Below are 21,730 nucleotides of genomic sequence, written 5' to 3'. Positions count from 1 at the left end.
TGGATGTATACAGGAAAACAGACAAAAAGAGAAAGACAAGAAAGAACATGACTAATCATTCGATCTATTAACATGTGTGCATTACTAAGCGCTTGTCACCAGCTCCCCTCAAGAAAATTTATTTCTTTGGCAGGTAACAAAAGAAACGGTGAGCTGAAGCACTCGTAAACATCACTACTCATTACTGCAGCTTCTACGATCTTGCATGTACACTGATATTTGTCTCTAAGCGAGACTGCAGTGTTTTCAAGATATGGCTTACACTCAGTCTGGGCAGTGTAACAGTGTAGTGCCTGCCCTGTTCGTATCCTTTCGTGCTTTTTGTAAAATTTGGGCTAAAACAGCCCTCTGTGGTTGTTTTTGAATGCCAACATTGTGCAATTTGACATTGTCTAGAATGGCAACCCCTGTGGGAGCTGTGGTAACTGACATTACTTGTGCCTGCTCCATGAATGCGCTAGGTTGCCATTGTCTATGAGGTGTTTAACCCTGTACTAATGCCCAACATAGTATCGTGTGCAATGCAGTTTGATATCAAAATTTTTATGCAAGTGCAGGAAGCTGAACACAGCATTTTTATACACTGGAGTGAGATTTAAGCTGTGGATAGTTCAGCAGACCACTTAATAATTAATTACTTTACTAATGAAGCTTTCCTTCAAATAACATTTCATTTATTTTTACAAATGTAGCTAATTAGCAATAATTAGCTGTACAAGTTGTTCCAACTTTCCTTGATATGGAACTGTGTCTGGGCTTACAGGGCTAAGGACGTCAAAGATTGGGCCAAGTGCTCTTCTTCTCTGTACTCAAGTTTGTCGTCACACAATATCACATTGTTAGATTTTGAATCGTGCATTTAACAAATGCAGTATATCTCAAATTCCATGAATGGCAGCAAAGATGAGAGGCTGAAGGGCCATTGAAGAGATAACAAGGCCTCCAACAGCGGCAGTGACTGAAGCCCAGTCCTGCTGTGGTTCAGATGGTATAAATTTATTTTTTCAAGTGAGAACAAATCTATGTTACTCTCCCTCTCTCAAATAAAATTCTCATATGTAAATAGTCATAGGCATTGCATTTTTTGTTTTGTTTCTGGCTGTGAAAATCAGGTGAGGGTTACAGTTAGATTGTTAGAATTGAGTAAATATGGTAGTATATCTGTTTTTGCCTATGCATTCTTGACCATTCGTGCAAGTATAAACAGAATGCACCCAGTGCCAGCACTGACACTGTGTCCTGGGCTACCAACTAGGACATCAATACATTTTGCATGTGATTTATGTGTTTGTTGGTTTTATTGAGCACTGAATTGTTTTTGAAGCTAATAATAAGTGCAGGAAAAATAACTTGTCATGTGAATTTATATTATGACTGAAGAAAGTAACATATATTTCCATTATTTTACTGTATGTCCTCACTAAACTAAGTGAGCATACCAACCAAATCCTGTAACTTGGCAGTGTTCTTATCAGTAGATCACTTCAAATCATACAAGCTACAGTAATTTACTGCTAATACCAGCAATAAATTCTATTAAATAATATATAGTAGCATTGGTTGCCATAAAAAAAAAAGAAAAAGAGTATTGAACACCTAAATGGTGTAATTAGGCAGTGCCCAATGCCAGCTTGGCCTGCATAGCTGTGACTCAAGGAGTTTACACAGGTTAATGACATCTGCCAATATGACATTTAATAACCATTGCTGGTACTGTGGATTGAAGCCTTAATTATAAGATAAGCATTGAAGGAAAATAAAAGTGCTGGAAACCCGTGCGCATGTGTGAGTATTGGAGTTAAGAATTTGAACAACTGACCAAATACAATAATTTAATACAAGTTTCATTTCTTAGTACACATGCATTTGAATGCCTAACACACAAAATTCACAGTATTGCAGCATCTGTGATCCATGGCCAGTTGCCAGGCTTGTGCAGAACCTTATTCTGAGATGCATGAACAAGTGCAATGCCTAGTGGGCTTCATGCAGTCTGCTAGGACTCATTGGGGAATGTGACCAGTTGCATGCCTATTTGATTGCACCTCGCATTATCCTGAGTACATTGCAGCAATGTGAAAGGGCGCATACTTTGGATTAAAGCTATATTCTGTTATCCATCATGGCTCTGTCATGAATATATTCCACTTAACCTACAATGCCATGATCAGAGACTGGCAATGGAAAGGTGTGCTGTTGCTCTTTTCAGGTTGATGAGTCATCAGTGGAGTTTGCCAACAGAGTCAAATCCAAGATTGCCGAGCAGGGTGGCCTGCTCGACCTAAACTGGGATGGCTTGCTGAAGCGCACCTATGTTAAGCGGGAGTGGAAGGAGCAGCAACAGAAGGACTTCAGCCAACGCCTCAAGCTGACGTGAGCCTCGGCAAGGAAAGAGACTGTTTGGGCACACGTGTACATAGCACGGGTCGGCTTAGTTTCTATGCTGGGCCCTTTCTGCTACATGCCAACCAGTGAAAGCGGTCCAGCAGAGGTGATAGTTTATTCATGTGGAATCAACACTATGTACAATCATTGTGATCAGTTCTGTACTCAGGCCATGTATATATAATGCTGTTCAGCGTTTGGCATAGCTTGCTAAGCAGGCGACAACTGCTTGCAGGTTGGTTCAAACTGTGATAACACGTTGGCCTTTAGAGAAAAGAGAAGGAAGATGAGGCAGCACTTACTGAGTTGTTGCTGATGGAATGAGATGTCATATCTCTAATACCTCAATAAAGTTAAGTTTCGACTGCACAAAACAAATATGTGCTCATGGCTAAAAGGATGTGATGTATGATAATTACTACAAGATGTGGTGAGGCTTGCATGCAGGCTGTTGAAGTGCCATTGTACAACATAGAAATTCACATTCATTTTTAGAGAATGGAAGGCAGTGACTTTCCAAAAAACTAGAGTGCACCCAATGACTTGCACGCCAGTCTGCAAGGACACAGCAAGGCTGCTCAAGTGCAACTAGAATAGTTTGTTCTTTGGAGTGTCCCCACTTCTATGGTGGTCCTTGGAAGGAAATGCTAGGAAGTGGACTTCTTGCGAAAGTAGTTCAGTAGCCTTTGCCATTGGGACATGGTTCGGAATGACACTGTGCTCTTTACACTCGGGGTGGGACCAGAGTCGGTGGTGTGTGAAGCGTCTGTTGTCTGCTGCTCAGCTGGTTCCCGGCTGTGTTTGTTGCGCTTCTTCAGCTTTTTGTACTTGTTACGCACCAAGTGTGATTTGGTGTGGGAAATCATGGCTCGTTTGAGTTGCACAACAATTTCCACAACAGCCTTGGCCACTTCAGTAGGGGGTGCTTCTTTCTCAGACAGCACAGACCATTTCTCTTCAGTGATGCCATGTGGGGTCTAAAAAAATATATAGCAAAAAAAAAAAAAGGTAGATTAGAAATCACTCTTTGCAGAAGGTATTTCGTATGGCTCACCTCTAGAATCTTCAGAGGCACACCAAACTGACCACCAGCTGCTCCTCCAGTTGAGACTACAGGCACAACAAAGTGGTCACTCCAGACGAATTGTTCAACCTCATGAGCTGCACAAGGACCACCTGCAATGCAAGCATTGTACCAATGTTGTATCCCCAGTTTCCCATATTTCATGCTATCTCTATTATAATGGGCTGATGACGATAGGTTAATGATTAATTAAATAAATTACATATAATTATAAATTAATTACTAAGTAATTATTTGTACACTAGACGGGCAAGAATTCATCACTTCTAATGGTTTTTCAGCAAGGGAGGGTTAAATGACAAAAAGTTGCTACACTCAAGCTCAATATGTTGATTTCATGTATGAAAGCTTGTAGAATACTGATACTTCTAAAACTAATCTCAGAGTTCAGCAAAATTGTTAGTTACATTGTGCAAAACTACCAACTGTAACAAAACATAAAACATAGTCTGTTCACCATGCTGCCCCGAAATTTGAATTTCTACTACTGCAATTATAACTTGACGGAGAGTTTAACATCTAGGCTAGATTTAGGCTAGATTGCTGTATCATCATCAGAGGTGATTGTCAGTATTATCAGTCACCTTTGCTGAGCCCGTTGCACACTGGACAAAATATTTTTTGTGTGAAAACAAAGAAAGGAAAGAGTTTGGACATTGAAACTGTTGTGCCTGTCTTGGGTAATGCTCAAGTCAGTACGGGAGAGGGATAACTGCAGCAATTCCACCTGTGTGCTTGAACATAACTAAATGAGGATGTAACAATGTAGCTGTGCAGCAACTAGAAAAACATAAGTGACCTAATAAATAGAGTAAGTTACCGTTTTTAGCAATTATCTGAAAGTGATGCAGAACCCCCTTATGCTTAGAATGCGTGTAGAGCTGTTTATAAATGCTAAGAATTTCACGTCTAGTATGTCATATGTTCTCGTGTAGTCAACCTGTAGCCACAATGAAGAAAACAGAAGGGCTCGGCAAAGTAAAAGAGGTTTGAAGGTGCAGTGAAGAAACATGCTATGTGTTAAGTTGCACCCTGACTGCATGCACAGCTGGCAGTTCCCACAGTGTGCGCTCAGCCTCAAAGTCTCCAACGAAGCCATTTTTGCAAAAATACACAAAAGCGATTTCTCAATGCATTCTTCAGTGCCACCTTTATGTACCACTGAGAGAGGAGTGTAAAGAGGCCCTATAAAACACTTTGCACTTTTTTGCAATTTTTGCTATACTAAGTTTCTCTGTATCTCTCCCGAGTTCAGTATAATAAAGTTTGACTGCAGCTTGTTGAGGACCGGTGCCGATGAATATGCTATTATCCTTTCTTTATTATTTTTTTCCTGCTGAATTAAATGTGAGTGCTGTGTTGTTGTATAGCAGTGTAGTTAATTGTGCAGTGTCTGCAAGCATGAAACACTTTACCTGTACTACTGTTAAACAGGCATTTGTGACATCCTGTGGTAGGTGAATGCTATTCTCTGTCACTCTGATGCATACCGTCTTACCTTCTACCACGATGCATGTGTCAAAAGCACGGGCCACTGCACTTTCACGTTCTTTGACTGAATTCCCAAGGAACAGGTTTCTCCCGTAGTTGATTGCCGCAAAAGAACCATCACTGTTCTGCTGCACTTTGCCAGTGAACATCTGCAAAAGACAAGCTGCAGTTAGTTTTCTGAGCATACGCTTCAACTGACCAATCTTCAACCTTGTCATCTCGCTTGGGCAGTATGTGAAAGACTCGAGGGTCAGTGTGGTCAGTGTGGCCATTGTTGACTCGGCATTCATGAAATGTCCTGGCTACAACATCAGGTGCTCCAAAGAATCCTCCTGTGACAACAGCCAGGTTGGGCCTCTTTGCAAGCTCCTTGCCAATCTCCCTGGGAATTACAAGCAGAAATAAAAGTTAGCATTGGATGAAAGATGGTGTGAATTGGTTGTTCAGTAAGTTTCATACTAATGCCCTACCGTAATGTAGAAGGTTGCTTGCTTTGTGGCCGGAAAAAACTACTGTTGCAGGGGTTCACTAAGCGTGCACTACTGCTTGGAATGAAAACGTACTGGATCTTATAACTGCCAGTCATGTAGGACTGCATGTTCATGCTGCTGCAATTGAGTGTGGTCAGCAGAATGGTCGGAAAAACTGTCCCAGTGCCTGGTAATGCAGTGGTGTTGGTGCTGACCATTGCCACGCAAATATTTTGAGAGTTCAGACCAAAGCTGAAGCAGCCTACGGTTTGCAAATTTTGACCTGTATTTCATTGAAAGCAAAGTACAATGACACCTCCTATGTAGTGGCATTTGCGGACATGGATGACCTGGCACAGGGCAGTCAAATCTGGCCAAAGTGGCTGCTGGACACCAGGCACATCTGGTGGATGCAATAGACTTCAGTTTGGGATAAACAATTTATACATGGCATGCCCAATCCCATCCTAGTGGAAATGGGTCCTACTTAGCATGGCAGGTGGATTCGGTGCTCACTGCATGTGTCTGTGTTGTAAATTATGTGCAGTTTTCTTGCTTACAACTACGTGCCAGTTAGTCACAGCCATGAAACTGTGCATGGTTTCCTGATAACCCTTTGCATTTAAAATTGCACAGTGCTTCTGCTATTGCATGTTCATGTTAGATATAAAATGGTAGCATTTAAAAGGAAATATCTTTTGCATCCGAGCATGGTTAGCACCTCGGTGAAGTCACTCAGTCGCCTTGCTGTTTTCGATTTCTCTTCACTAATAACCTTATAATGTTTGTTTACACAATGGATAAGGTAAAAATGATGCAGCTGCCCAGCCTTTTCAATTTTGTGCACATAAGAAAAGTAGAAATATAGGCCTTCACTCTGTTACTGTTAGCAATTCTTTGTCTTAGCATAGTAAACTCGACGTAATGTACATAGTCCCTTATCCTACTTTTGGTAGGGGTAGCACTTTCTTGCTACAGTAAACCCAATGTAATACCCTTATTCTCTGTTCGATGATCAACTTAGTCAACTCTTGCTGTCCTCATTTCACATTTGTATGTGCAAGTTCCCAAACAGTTCAATGTTAAAATTAAGGAAGTATTACGGGGGTCGTGGATGCAAACTGTAGCAGTGGACAAAGAAGTGCACAAGTTTATGTGGCCTTTCTAGTATCCCTGTTTTGACGTACTAAGTAGCATTCTTTTCTCCTTCTGTTTTTGTTTCTTGTATAAGTGTGGAGAGCACTGAATCACTTATATGCCTCTTTTTCTTGCCTGTGGATCAGATACAGCAACTGTGTGCATATGCAGAAATCATGTGCACTTCACCTGGGCCATATTCTGACTTTCATGCAATGGCTGCCTTAAAGCTGTGTGTCCTGACTGGCTGATGCAGCAAAAGCATGTGTGCCGCTTCCAATGCTACAAAGTTTGTCGGTGCTGCTTCAAAAAAGGGTGCGCTTCGCAACAACTTGTTTGGAAGTACCTTACAGGAATTGGGCATGGGGGTTATCACAAGCGGGAGCGATGCTTACTTCAATGAGAAGCTGGAGATGTTAACCTGGCTGATGACTATAAACACTGCACTAGCAAGAAAGTGGAAAATTTGCACATCAAGCAAAAAGAAAACAAAGAAGCAACACCTTGTCCACTGTAGATATTCTTAGAAGATTCCCTAGTTATTCAGCATGAATGAACATCTAATCTGATGTGTGTTCCATGGCTTTTAAAGTAAAGCAACCTGCTGTTACCCTTAAAGTCACATTCGTACAGCAGTGATAAATGTGATGTCGGGTCACTGCAATTGCTTCGAAGTTCTGGCCCATGTGATGCTTTCTTTTTGCTTGTATTTAAGAACCTTTTTCAATAAGTTACCTAATCACTATGTTTATTGTCCTTGCTAAAATCAAATGGGGACTTGTAAAACTTTCTTCACACTGCTTCTCCTTGTCAGGGCAAGCAGGTATGTGTGCATGTGTCATAACTAAGCTAGCACAGCTCCTGCTGCATCAGTCAATGAGCACATGCCAGATGGACAGTATTCATGGTGACTGAAGTTGGAATATAAACCCTGTATTCTTGGGTATGAATAAGAGCAAAAGAACCGCACCACAGTGTCCCGTAGGTAATGTGTGTTTGCGCAGCATGCATTGGAAGAGCTAGGGTGCCTCTGGAACAACATATATTTGAAATGGGAATTCTTGTGTATGGTGTTGCCTTGTTCAAACAGGCCACTGGAAACGTCACTGCCATTGCCTGTGCTGAACTCAAACAAGGCATTATAGTTATGTATGTGGCTTTCTATCTAAATATTTCTCAAAAACTTTGCTAAATGAATAACCTGGTCCATGATATGCTGCACTAACATTTCACTGGTGAGATGTTTATCTACTGATTTTGCACAGGTATGTTTCTTGTACACGTTGGTGAGGAAAGGTAAATGCACCTTTGAAGCAATGATTCTAGTGCACCAGACACTCTTGGGAGGTCTTGCTTACCAAAATTATCTTTCTAGGGCTGTAAAAGTTCAGCATTGATAGGCCTAAAAGATACTATGCACTCTTGTAGTTGCTTCATAGGACATTTGTTTTTTACTCATTGCATTTTTATGGGGATCTCTAATAAAATTATGGTTTTGTGCTGTTTGTAGCTGCTTTTAAGTTTGGAAGGCACATGTTTTCATTTGGTGATTGTGCAGCATAATCAAAAATGCTACAACTGCTTGAACGTTTGAGAGCTCACTGGACAGTTTTTAGTTTCCATGATATCTCTGCCTTTACTTGTTAGGTGTGTACAACTGAAATAAATGCTGTAACGCACCTGCATATTTCGACTGATCTTGTTGACTGCAGCTTGCTGCTCCCAGCAATGTACACGCATGTTTCCAGAGATGGAATTTCCTTCTTGATGAAAGTTACCTGCAAATAGCAGAAGAAATATATATATATATAATGTCAGGCCGTGAACACACTGTTGACAAAAGTGACCTAAGCTACTGAAGGGTGGCATGCTATTCACCAAGCATTGCATTGTGGCTTCTGCGGCAGCATCCTTTGGGGTTTCTGAAGTGTCGGGGCTTGTTGCTCGCCTTATCCGGATCCTCAGTATGTTTTCAAATTCGGGGTTATCCCTCTGAAAAGCAATATTATAGACTGCATGTAGGTTTTTTAAAGCTTGCTTGTTTTAGGTTGGTTTTTTGATATGGTTTCACTTGTCTCTAAAGTGTGGCTAAGTTACCACAATCGTAATTTAAGCATTCCTGTGCCGTAGTCATAATCACTTAAAACAAATTTATTTATTTATTTAATATACCTTACAGGCCCATTTAAGGGCATTGGGTAAGGGGACACACAAAGTAAGTGTTTCAACAGGAGTAAACAATATAAATATCAATACAGGCAGTCACAAGATAAGTTAAAAAAAATGTTTGCCTAGGCTAAGCCTTAGACAGTGTAATTACAGTAATATACTCATACACACAAAAAATACAAGTGTAAAAAACAGGGAAGGAAAGCAGGTCAATAACATCCTTATACAATGTTTCTACAGGAAGCTTTGCGATTCTTCGCAAAAGGCATCACGATTTGTTAAGCAAGCAATGCTATCAGGAAGACTGTTCCATACGGTTATCGCACGTGGCAGTGCTGAGGCATTAAATGACAGTGTATTGCCGAATATGCACTTGAAACTATGGCTATTGTTAAGGCGACGTGACGTGCGCGCTGGTACTTCAAGCAGCAACACATGAGGTCGATTACCATGAACATATCTATGGAAAAGGCAAAGAAGACTTATGGTGCGCCGAGTTTCAAGTGGCTGGGGAGAAAGAAGACATGGTGCGCCGAGTTTCAAGTGGCTGGAGAAAAATATCTGCTTTAATCTTAGTTACGCTGCAAGTTCTGTCGTAGTTGCTTGTGATGAAGCGCGATGCTCTGTTTTCAATTGATTCTACCATATCAGCTAAATAATTTTGATGTGGTGACCATACTGATGACGCAAATTCTAACTGTGGGCGAACAAAAGTCTGATATGCTAATTTACGAACTGTAGCAGGGGATTTACGCAAGTTCCGTCAAAGATAACCCAGAGTTTTTGAAGCTCTTGCAGAGATAGCTGTTATGTGTGTACTCCAGGAAAGATGAGTACTTGTAGGACGATGTCGGAGGTACGGCGGTGTTATTTAGGACGTAAGAAAAGCGAGAGTTTGAATGTTTTCGCGAGAAGGACATAACTTTACATTTGTCTGAGTTCAGGGTCATCTGCCATGTACTGCACCAGGAACAAATGAAAGGCCTTGGCATGTGATATCAAAAGAAAAAAAAGTGCCGTGTCAGCACCGAAGTGTCAAGTCAGTTACGTGTCCACTCTGGGACCAGAGTATTGACATTGAAGCAAATTCTGAGTGATCCTAATGCAAATGAATTCTTGTATCATATATTTCTGTTAGCAGTGCATGTAGTCTGCATTTCTAGTAGTTCTGTCTTTAGCAGGTATGTATGATCAACCAGTGAGATTAGGTACTTTCTGTATGCACACTTGACTGGCTAGCAGCAACATTTTCACACTAGAATAATGCAACACCTTTTGGCCATTTTTTGGTGACAGCTTACTTGCTGCAATTATTTTGTATAGCTGTTCTTTGGAACTAACTAGAAGCTAAGATACCTGCATGGCTGTTTTAATAAGTGGTCATGATAGAAAACATGCAATAACTGGCACATTCTAGCTTTTTAAAGGCTCTTTGCAAATGCCAGTAAAAGCAAGTTGCTACTTACCGAAATGATGTCATTGCCCATTAGTGATGTAAACCAGCATGGAATTGGGCAGTCATCACACTTGACCAGAACTACACGCTTCCTGTGTTCAATATAGAACACCTGAAATAATTTGGTTTCAGTTAGTGCTGTTGAAAGTAACGTTGGGCATTGCAACTCACCTGTTGTTCAGAGGTGCGTGATGCTGTGAATTCTTTTGTAATCAAAACAATTACAACTTTGGCCTGAACAGCCTTTTGTTGGAATCGAGTCAGTTTTTCTAGTTTCTCTCCCGCAAGCATAGATACAACGCTTGCATCACTGGCCTGGGATGTAAGGCGGCACACAGAACGACCTTCTGTGACAGAATATGTGGCATATCCTGTGAAAAGAAAGGTTTACGTTGGTGAGAGGCTATACATTTATGACAGTCTGAAATGTAGCTTTTGGCAGATCACACGACTTACCAGGTGCTTCCTGCTCTCGAAGTGAGCTTAGCCGCTTGTGTTCCAGGATGCGGTTGTTGGCCTCCCTGTAAGTGTCACTAAAGACTCTTTCACCCTCTGGAATGGGTGCAAGCTCCCGAGGTGTATTAGGGTTGGTGGGAATGCTTTCTGTGTCTGAACAGCTGTCTCTTGCTTCATTCAACTCTGTTGTGCTCCAGACCCTGAACCCATCTTGCTCAAGCATTCTTGCAATAACTTGTACCTGTGAAGAACACACTGTGTTAGGAAACTCTTTTGCAGAAGTAGATGTGCAGGATGCGTACCATCTCCTTTTGTTTGGGATGTGCCGTTATCACAATGAGCTCCTTGGTCTCCACAGGTTCGAGCGATTCTGTTGTACAAATGGCAGCGGTTGCTTCTGATATAGAACTGACTCGCATTGTTGGCTGCTCGTCAACGGTGGCGAGAGAGCCTATGTGAGAAGTTCGCTTGATCTGCAACCAAAAACAGCATGTTGGGCATTGTCCAAACACAAAGATGTCTCTCTCTGCTACCTTTAAGCTGGATGTCTTGCTTCGACGTTCGGCAATTTGTTCCCTCTTGACTGTCTGTCTGTAGCGTTCAGCAATCTCTTTGGCAACTCGCTTCAAGTTAGTTTCATCCCACACTCTGTAGTCATATTTGTACCCCTCTCCCGTAGGAGCAGAGCCAGTAGGTGCTCCAAGGTCAGGGCTCTGATCGATTGGCCTGTTCTGCTTGCCCTGGCCTGTCTCATGTTCTGAAGCCTTCCAAGCTGCAATGTACTGAGTGGATGCAAACTGAATAGCAAGGCACTCTGGTGGCCAGGTCTCGAGGAAGTTTACAGGGATGATCACTTTGTGAAGCACATCTGCTAGCTTGACCTATGTGGGAAAAAAGACTTAGCCATTAGAATATGTACACATGACACAACATTGCATGCTTTTGCCAAAAACACTTGCCTCTCGGTTTGTCCATTGTGTCTTGCCATACATGGGACTGATCAGAGGTACAAATAAGTGGCACTCGCTCACTGCATAATTCAGTGCATCCTGCCAGTCGCTTCCGATCTTGATCTCATCAATATCCTAAGATTATGCACACAGAGCATGATTACAAATGCTGCAATCACCTCAATAAAACCTGTAAATTGGTACTCACTAGGTATACACTGAAGTTCATTTTGTGCAACTCCTGCTTGAGGTTCAGAGCATGTTGTGCCGTCTCGGCTCGTACATAACTTATAAGAATGGGCTTTGGTTCATTTCTGGAATGAAGAGGACGACCATTATTCAAGCTATATATAAAATATGTTCACATCAGTTCCTTGGTGGCTCACAAAAAACAGTTTGCAGCAGATTTATAGTTAACAACAATTGTGAAATAAGGAAGCAGAAAATGCAGCTCAAGGTCGTTGTGTGCTTATGTGCTTTCCCCTATGTGTCTTTGCAAAACAATAATATTTTCAAGGTGAGTGTTCCATCATGCTGTGCTTTGCCATTTCTCTTTTTTTGCCACATGCATGCAGCAAAATGGAATCGCCTCCATCACTGCTCTGTCGCTTTCAGAAAGGCAGTAAATGACTCTATCCATCAAACACTCATCTTTGTAATGCCATAGGGTGCTGAGAGTATGTAAATAAATAAATAATGTGTGAATGCATTGGCATAATTAACTGTTAGAGACAAGTTCACCGCACGCAATTTGCAGTCTACAGATTATGGAATGAATGAAAGTTCCTTCATTCATTCCATAGTTCAACATCAGCTTGAATGCAGAAGCTGGCTCAATATACCAGTAGGCCACAGATGCAGCACTGCAAAAGTGTACTCGACTACTGGTTTTGCACATTGCGTGACCCATGCTATCCTTAGGCAAAGTGCATGCATTGGTGGTGCAACGAAGCCGTGTAGTGTGCAGTTCAGGGGCAGTGGCTCCTAATGCAGGTGGCGCAGGTGCATGTGCTTCGTCACATCGCTCGTGGCTTTGTTGCATCATGCATGCAAGTAATACACCCCATACATTTTGTTAGGCAGGATGAACTAACTGCCAGCAAACTAAATGGCTCATTTAATGTTTGTGCGCTATCTGTGCTGACCAAACAAGGCAAGTTGCTAAGTGTGTTCAGTGATGCTGATATGTTTCCACATTACCGAATATTAAAGCACCCTGTAGTCTGTGCACATCGGGCCGTGTTTTCTGCAACGAAGTGTTCAAAAAAGAAAAAGGAACAGGAGAGGGCGTCCTAACAACATTCTCTGTCAGCCATGCCGCCTGGCAAAGCTCAGTAATTCAACGAACCCTAACATCTGACGAAAATAAAGTTTTTCCTCCTCCTCTCTCTCCCTGAGCATTTTGCTATAAGCTCTTCGCAATATGACAGACTTTCTGGCTAGTCCAGGTTCTCTAACATGTGAGCCACACTTTAACGAATAAGTCAGCAGTTTAACTTGTATTGGGATGCAGTGGCACGATAGCTGGTGCAATATTCGCAGTAAGTTTTACTGTAGTAAACATTCGAAGATGCGTACAAGCAATAAGAGAATTTAAATCTGGACGCCCTCCGCAATTGGGATGACAACACGCCAGAAGACGAGAAAGGTGCCAACGCCAATGTTATCTAAAGCCCCTCCAACCATGTGCCAGCACCGCTTTCTGCGAAAACGTGTATGGAGGGGCTTTAGCTTGATCTAGTAGAGAAAGTCGAGCAGGCGTCAGCCATTCATAGCAGCTCCCAGGCGCAGTACTGTTCTCTGCTGTAGCATTTCGGCGGAGTGCTTGAGGCATAGAGGACAGCTGCCCATAGCGCCCATGTATTGATATAGGCAGCCACAAGGGCACCACCACGTTAATACTCCAGGCAGGCGCACAGGCGCAAACTACGTGACGCAGTTCTGACGAGATGCCCAATCAATGTTAACCCAAGCCTGATGATGATGATCAAGATTATGTGGCTTTCCCCGTTGTATCACAATGCACTCTAGCCGTTATGTCAAAAAAAGAGAAACGGAAAAAGAAAATCCTTAGTAAGGTGGCACTATCTAGTTAAAGCACCTGCTAACGCATCCTTTCAAGCGCCGTAAATTTTACATCAATATTTTCTAAATAGCTGCCCGATCTCTCAGAAAAATATATGGAATGAACTTTACACGTTGTCCATACGGACATGCTATGTGTTCATGTTTTTACATAATATTTTTGCTATTTTTAGCTTTATAGAATTGAGTCGTAGCAACATGGCGGTGCCTTTGCGGTTTCCACTTCTTTCATTAGCTTTACCTCCAGAGTTAGTATACTAACTCTATGGCCTCAGGTAAAATTTACGCCAATCTATGGGTCCCGAGTTTGGATCCTCGTGGTGCACGGCGAATTATTATTATTATTTTCCCTTTTATATGCTTCTCGCCAAGCACTTTGGGATCCCTACAACACTCACCGGTGAACATCAAAACGACTAGTGGAGGGCAACAGATCTAGTAACGTTGGTGGAGGGAGCTCATAGCAGCTGTCACTGTAAAACAGCAAACGCGCACACATGATGAGCGACGAAGCTCTTGTGATAATGATGATGATCAAGTGGCATCCCTTTGGCGGTGATGAATAGTCGCCTAGCTTGCTCGAGTTACTCAGGTATGCTATAGATGCTTTTAATTCCAGCATTTTCGTATACATCTCCTTAATCTTTTCTTTCTCTTCCTCAAAACTTGTCTACATTGTACCGCTACGCCTGTAACGGATCCGGTCGTGTGAATCTTTTCCCTGCTTTTTCTTTTCCACCACTACTCTAAACATCTCTTGCTCTTGCTTGGTAGTAGACTATGCAGCTGCATCTGCATAGTCTAGCTGCACCAGCAGACACTTGAACGCCCTTTCATCTTGTGTTTTCCTTCAGCCACACTAAAATAAGTCCAAGTGGTAAGTAACGTGACCCACAATCGTGATTCCTTTCCGTCTCCTTTTTTTTTTGCCCGCCTCTTTAACGTGGAGATAAGTGCACCCATATATACAGGTTATCCCACATAACTTGAGCCAAAGTTTTAAAAATGAAAGGCACTCCGGACGCGAGTTGAACCGAATGCATAATGTTGGCACTGGCCTCGAGTTACTCAGGCTATTTTTATTTTCCCCTTAACTAACGGATTATTTATGTTTAATTAATAAACTCTTTAAGTATTGCCAGCTCACCGCAAGTGTGATACGCGAAGTTGTAGAGCACCGTGAGAAACCTATCAATAAATTGTTTACAACACGACATACCTCACGTGGTCCTTTTTTTCGCGTTCCAAAAAAAGCCTGCTAAATATTAAGAAATACCATGTGACGGGGCAGTTGCGGACTGTTATTGTGCTGCTCTCAAGCGTGCGATGGATGAACAAGGTCGGCCATAGAGTATTACTATATTACTCTGTGGGTCGGCTGCAGCGAGACTGGCCCGCGACAGGGCGTCATGCCTGGTGTAGGTATCTGGGCATGCGGCCCTTATCGCATGACGCTGCAAACGCCCTGTCGCGGGCCAGTCTCGCTGCAGCCGACCTTGTTCATCCATCGCACGCTTGCAGCACAATAACAATGCGCAAGCGCCCCGTCACGTGGCATTTTTTCATACTTCGCGGGCTATCTTTGGAACGTGGAAAAAAAGACCACGTGAGATATATCGTGTTCGGAACAGTTTATTGAGAGGTTTCTTAAGGTGCTCTACAACTTTGCATGTCACAGTTGGGGTCTGCAGCCAATGCTTAAAAGGTTCATTAATTAAACGTAACTAATTCGTTAGTTTAGGGGAAAATAAAAAAAATAGCCTGAGCAATTCTAGGCCAGTGCCTACATGATGCATTCGGTCCAACTCGCGTCCGGAGTGCCTTTCATTTTTGAAAGTTTGGCTCAAGTTATGTGGGACAACCTGTATATTTCGAACAGGCAATCCCACACACATTCGGCGCGGTGCTGTGCCTTCGGTCCCCGAGTGCGCTGCGCTGGCTTCAAGTGACCGCTATCGCTTCTCGCGTGTGGGGGCTGTTTCAGAGGCACTTGGCATTCCGTGGTCCATTTATCTGTGTAATCAAGACATTCAGGCCTAGTGCTAAGCGCGATAACAAACCGCGAAGCCTTTACGCGCAAGAAGTAGACTGCTCCCTTGCGTACGGCGTGTCAATTATTCCCGTGCCATCGGCACGCTGGGAGCTCGAACTTCCATCGCGTCACGCCACGCCACTTATTTGGGCACGGTGCGCGAGTACTGCGCATGCGGGAAACGGCCCAGCCACGCGGGCACGGCTACCGCGGCTGCGATAGGTTCAAAACAGGTACTGGCAACTGGCTTTGCTGCTGCCAGTTTCGGGCACTTTGGGATGCAGGAGCAGCGTGATCGGCTCCGCGTGCGTGTTCTGTTTGATCAAGGGAAGTTGCACACAGCTGGCGCTTTAGTGGTATATCCGGGCTGAATGCAAATGGAGGGGGGGGGGGGGCAGTGAACGTGCGCTACTAAAATGTGCAACGAGGAGACGACGTTCAACCACGCTGAACAAAAACTAAGGACCCCAAGCTTGTAGAAACACGTACCACACTACATGCAGGAAAAGTGCACATATACAGTCCTCCGCAATGTGAACGAGCAGACACCCCATGCAACTGGCTCGACCTCGCTCCGTGCGGCCGTGCCGAGTAATATAGCTACGTGGGAGCACGCAGATAAAATGTTCAAGTCTGCATAAGGAATTAAATACAAGCGTGCACGGAGTGTCCGGCAGTATACTGTAACACGCCGTTTGTTTCAACAGGGATAAACAAAAATTCGGAAAATATTACTACTGGAAAAGAAGTAAAGAATTTTCAGCGCCGGGGCCCATATATTCACAAGAAAGCTCTTACGCTAGAACCGTTCGCAAGAGCAAATGCCAGCGAATCGTGATGCTGGACATATCAAACAATTGGCAGCCGCGGCCAATAGCAAATAACACAAATGGACGTCTTTGCGAATTTGGCGCCTGAATTCGAACTCAAAGTAATGCAAGCAAAACAGCGCAGAAAGGACGAGGGACAAATCGAGACAAGCGCTTTTCAAAGCTTTTCGTTCGCAAGGGCTGTTTGCCACCGTACATCACGATTCGCTGGCATTGCGAACAGTTCTAGCGTACGAACGTTCTTGAAGCTGGTCGAGACCACTACCAGCGGCCGAAAACGTGCGCCAGTGCGTGATAGTACCGTTGACCAGAAATGTTTTCGGTGCACGGTATCCGGAAAGAAATTATATTTCGCCGTTGCCAACGCATCTGGCCCTAGAATGGAAACGTGCGCCACCGCACAAGAGAAACAGCGAGGAATGTAACTTCATTTTTCACTACTATTACGGTTGGGATGTACGCGGAATACAATTCGCAAACTAAGTGCCATTTAATTAGCGGTATTATGATGCATGCGATTTCGCGATCAAAACAATGCATTCCTCAAGGTGCGACCACTTTTCCTAACTGGTGCTGTGTTTAATGCTAGCTTCCATATAATTGGCCCTAACATGTGCCGTGAAACGCTCCACGTCGTGTATTGTACCGGGCAACCTCCATGTCTTGGGTATACAAGACTAGTTGGAAAGCCGTTGTATTTAGCGGCACGTCTTGGGATAAGACAACTTGAAGCAGGAATTAGTTTAAAACATGTCACCTTAAGCAACCTAATCATTATATAAGTTCCTATTTGCGTTTCGCTCATTTACTAATGCCCGTCCAGACTAACAATTTTTCCTATAGAAGAACTTCGATAGCTTTTTATCTTTACTGCATTCTTTTTGGGAATTTTTGTCAGTATACTGCTGAAACATGCACCTTTCATGTCTGTTCTGGTCGCTTCTTATATCGATTTCTTAGGTAACAAAAATTTTCCTTATATATGGTAAATATAAAATATATCACTTTATATAAGGTAATATTGAAAACCGTGCTCTGTTGAGCCCATGGTATTATTTGATTGCTGTAGATCAGCGAACCATTGTGTCTATTACAGCACCATCGCCAAGAATCGGTAGGTAATTACTTCCGGCTGCTATCATAATCTTTGTGCGTGTTTGTGCATTGACTGTACCCCGTTTCTGTCGATGACGAGAAGCGGATAGTTTTGAGATAAAGTAACCTTTGTCTCTGTACGCGGGTTGCCAACTGTGTGCGTGTGACAGTTAGTCGATGTCTGCTAATGCACCAGGTGTGTTACTGCAAAACGCAAAAGTGAGCCATAATCATGCAACTGTACACATCAAAGAGCTCACAGGGATAAAATACAATTGTTAGCACGTTAACGAACCACACGTGTTAATCAATTTGCATCTGCAATCCGCAGGTGTCTGACATGACACTTCATACATCCGCCACGCCGAGAACGCCGCTTTGAAGCAAAAAAAAAAAAAGGGGGCTACCCCAAGAACAAAGGAGGCAATAGCAACTAATTTCCCCGTATGCATACGCCCATTTTCGATAGTTCTCACACACCCCTACTGAATGCGTTCACTCTCCTTGGGAACTAGAGTCGATGGAAAATTTCTGGTGACTACACATATACTTGGAACAAAGAGTAAACGCACTCCATCGGGTTGTGTTAGGGCTATATACGGGAAAAAGCAGTTACCGTTAGCTAGCAGTTCCTTTGTTCTTGGAGCGCATATAACCTTGCGCGGTGTTGCGGTTGTGGAGGACTGTAATAGGGCCACACCATTCCAAAAGGAGGAAACGACCGTGCACGCATGCGCGCCACACAGTAACGTCGCCTTACCTCACTGAGAACCGACCAAACCAGCCGGAAGAAAACCTGATCGAAAGACACGCGACACACGGAAAAAGAAGGAAGGCGTCAATGACTGAGGCAGTGTCCCTTATTTTCACATGCAACACTTTCATTCGAAGGCACTCATGCTCGCAAGTATTCCAGCAGTTCAAACGGACTACTACCACTAAATATGTAGGATCATCCTTGCACGACGCCACACGTCGACATCTGACCTACCGCTTGCCGACAAGTACCCCACCCCCCTTTTTTTCTTTTTTTTTATCTGGCTGGCTTTACTATGACATCAAATACAGCACAAACGAAATTTGTAAAACGCTGTCCACGTCTTCATCTTGCGTGGCTCACCTCTAATACATCAATGTTCGCATCAACTGGTCTCAGCCACTTCATGTCAAGTACAGCCTTTGTCGAAAGTATACGCAAGTGTCGGCGCGTGTGACCGTAACTGTCTGGAGGGGCTACGTAGGCAGTTTAGCAGGAGAGTAAGATCAGAGGTTATTTTAGTCTTCGAGCATATAGCCGCGAAGCCCCACAGCACGGAGCGGCGGTCACGCACGCGGTCACCTGCGCTCATTTGGCAAAGACTGCGCCTAAACCAGTATAAAGCTGGAGAAGCACCCTGAGCTTAAAGAAAAAGGTAGCGCATTGAAGACTCTCTCTTCACGGGAGCGACGACCTATCGCACACTCCAGTTCAGTGGCCTTTGAATTATAGTTACGCTAATTTTCAATGCACAACACATCGCCCGAGTAGACTTGCGCTCAAGCCCACGTGGACAAGTCAGCCATGCTAGGCAACGTAACTGACCTGCCGAAGCGCACGGACTTCTTGCGCTTGCCATCCCACTCCTCGGCGGGAAGCGCTGCCAGGGGAGCCTGAGACGAGCGTTGCGCCACCAGGGCGTTGCTCAGCGGAGGCGCCATGATGCTGTTGGGTGCCACGTCACCCGTGGGCTGTGCGCCCATCTGAATGAACAGGCTCCGGTTGCTCATAACGTCCAGCACCGTCAGCGACGTCTCCTGGCGCGTGGTCACCGGCCAGCCGTTGTCCTCCACAAACCGGAACTCTGGCCGCCCGGCCCTCTTTGGTTCGTGCAACTGCGTCAGTCAGCACGAGACAAGTGCCCTCTCGTCGGTTCACTTTGTCCTATAACGATTCACAGATTCTGAAGACAACCAGCTGCCAGCGGCGGCAAATCTTGCATTCACAAAGGGCCCAGTTTTCCGAAAGATTATATGATGTAGGAGCCGCTGCAGCGGTTGCGTTTTGTGGTGCCGACAGCAAAATATCGCGGGGATTCTCTGTAACGGCTGGAATGCGGCAGAGATTGTGCAAGCCTGATTTTTGCTAACTGCTTGCAATGCCGCTTTCGGTAGAAGCTATATACGGCCTACGCAACGTCACATTCGCGCCTAAGGGTTCTCTGACACGCGTAATCTTCCTCTGCTTGACCGGGCTTCCATTTGGAGTCGGTAAACCCACGGCTCACCATGAAATTATGAACATATATCAATATGTTTGTTGCAGACTGTTGTCTGCAGACTGCAACAAACACCACAAAGAATTAGACCAGCAACGCCCAAGTTCAAGGGCTTTTGGATTGATCTGTTAACACGAAAACGCGTGGTATTCCCGCAGCAACGGTGCAGACAAATGAAACGCCGCCACTTTCCGATTTTAGCAGCTAGGATTCCCCCAATACATCATGTCTGCTACAGCGCAGAGCTACATGCTGACACGCAGTTCCGCGTTTGCATTATGAAAGCCTCAGTGGTTTTCCACAGCGATAGTTGCATAGGGACACTGCAGGGTTTACAGCGATGCGATTTAGGTGAGCATTAAACACATCACCAAGTACAATCTAAACGTTGAGCGGAAGACAGGCTTGAATATAAGGGCCCGTATTCACACACACACACACACACACACACACACACACACACACACACACACACACACACACACACACACACACACACACACACAAGAAAAAAACGCCAGAACGTTCATAAGCGCAAATGTCCAATCATAATGTCGAAAATATTACTACTCAAAGCAGCTGGCCAATGGCAAACAGCACTTACGAGCGAAAACTTTTGTGAATTCGGCCCAAGGTTGCTTATTCAGTTAGGCAGCAAATTATGCAGTAATTGGCACACCAGCTCGAGTCGCGCGACGTAAGCTTGTATTAGAGTAAAACAGAAAATGCATTTCGTCCACCAAGTATAAGTATTGATCACCATATGATCAATACGGCCACAGTGCAGTACACGCTATATGCCAGGCAGAGCAGCATTTTATCTGATAAATGATGGCGAGGAAAACAACTGGCTTCCTTACGTGTTTCCATACTTGATAATTAGCTTAATAAGTCCATGAATTTCGACTCAATTGCACTCTTGGTACAAAACTCGGCAATATTTTTAAAGATGACAGACAGCAGCAAAAAAAAAAAAAGAAAGAAAAGCACGAAGCACTGACATCTCGTAAGCAGACCCTACTTATAAAGCTTGCTGAGGACCAGACAGAATGCAACCGCGACTGCGGTAGACGTCGGAGAAGCTGCGCCGGTAAAACAGTGATGCGCCAAAATTGCGCGAACTTTATGTATACATCTGTTAATGTCACTGCTTCGTGTACTGAGAGCGACGAGTCGGGGTAACGTTTGATAGATAGATAGATAGATAGATAGATTGATTTTTACGTTATAAAGCAACACATGGAACATGAGAGACGCGCCGTATAGTGGAAGGCTCCAAATTAACATTTTGACTACCTGCGGTACACTAACCTACGAGCGTTAGGATGAGAAAGAAAAGCTACTGCCGAAAAAAAGAAAGAAAAAAGGAAAAGGTTAGAAGTACTAAACATTGTTTTACTACTGAAGGCATGTACTGTTTAGTAAAGGTTCGCTGGCTTTGTTATGTATAGGGACGCTGTGAAGAGGCACTCCCTCTGCTTTATAGTCGCAGCAAGAAGAATCTGCGCCACGGACACTTATAGAGTTTATTCACGAAGTATTCGCGGTCGAAATTTTGGCTGCCGCTATACATTGGTTCTATCACCTGACAACGCTGCTGGGCGGGTATACGTCGTATCATCGATGTATCTGAAAAATCAGGCTATGAAAAGATCGGCCAGCGAGTGATGTTGTATTTAAAGAAAATAGGTATTGCCCTAGCATCGCCATAAATAAAGAAATCGTAAAATAATTTCCTCAAATATGACAATCGTAAACAAGAAATAAAAATTGGGTATTTTACGATAAAATTGTAAAAGAGCTGACAGGTATGGGTAAGTGTTCGCTAACCTGCA

General features: G+C 43.7%; 2 protein-coding genes across 3 annotated transcripts in view; one reads left to right on the top strand and one right to left on the bottom strand.

The window, feature by feature from the left end:
* Positions 1 to 8,258, top strand: part of Gpat4 (Glycerol-3-phosphate acyltransferase 4) — a 36,755-nt gene extending 28,497 nt beyond the window's left edge. Inside the window, exon 12 of the mRNA XM_075677213.1 lies at positions 2,210 to 8,258. Coding sequence (XP_075533328.1) covers positions 2,210 to 2,377 — 168 coding nt within the window. The 3' untranslated portion in view covers positions 2,378 to 8,258. The remainder of the gene's footprint in view (positions 1 to 2,209) is intronic.
* The window catches only part of LOC142566305 (uncharacterized), an 86,627-nt gene continuing 66,712 nt past the window's right edge, over positions 1,816 to 21,730 (bottom strand). The window contains exons 4-18 of one of the 2 annotated variants that reach the window (XM_075677211.1): positions 19,223 to 19,512; positions 18,401 to 18,436; positions 11,807 to 11,912; positions 11,608 to 11,733; positions 11,182 to 11,529; positions 10,951 to 11,121; positions 10,649 to 10,889; positions 10,364 to 10,563; positions 10,203 to 10,304; positions 8,446 to 8,559; positions 8,248 to 8,345; positions 5,171 to 5,342; positions 4,968 to 5,109; positions 3,440 to 3,561; positions 1,816 to 3,362 (exon numbers count right to left, since the gene is read on the bottom strand). In XM_075677211.1, coding sequence (XP_075533326.1) covers positions 3,033 to 3,362; positions 3,440 to 3,561; positions 4,968 to 5,109; positions 5,171 to 5,342; positions 8,248 to 8,345; positions 8,446 to 8,559; positions 10,203 to 10,304; positions 10,364 to 10,563; positions 10,649 to 10,889; positions 10,951 to 11,121; positions 11,182 to 11,529; positions 11,608 to 11,733; positions 11,807 to 11,912; positions 18,401 to 18,436; positions 19,223 to 19,512 — 2,598 coding nt within the window. In that variant the 3' untranslated portion in view covers positions 1,816 to 3,032. The remainder of the gene's footprint in view (positions 3,363 to 3,439; positions 3,562 to 4,967; positions 5,110 to 5,170; positions 5,343 to 8,247; positions 8,346 to 8,445; positions 8,560 to 10,202; positions 10,305 to 10,363; positions 10,564 to 10,648; positions 10,890 to 10,950; positions 11,122 to 11,181; positions 11,530 to 11,607; positions 11,734 to 11,806; positions 11,913 to 18,400; positions 18,437 to 19,222; positions 19,513 to 21,730) is intronic. The other variant, XM_075677212.1, reaches the window with a different exon arrangement.

The sequence above is a fragment of the Dermacentor variabilis genome, unplaced genomic scaffold (genome assembly GCF_050947875.1).
Source record: "Dermacentor variabilis isolate Ectoservices unplaced genomic scaffold, ASM5094787v1 scaffold_12, whole genome shotgun sequence".
NCBI classification, from domain to species: Eukaryota; Metazoa; Arthropoda; class Arachnida; order Ixodida; family Ixodidae; genus Dermacentor; species Dermacentor variabilis.
Note: the sequence above shows the minus strand (reverse complement) of the source record. Positions and strands in the feature narration are given on the sequence as shown.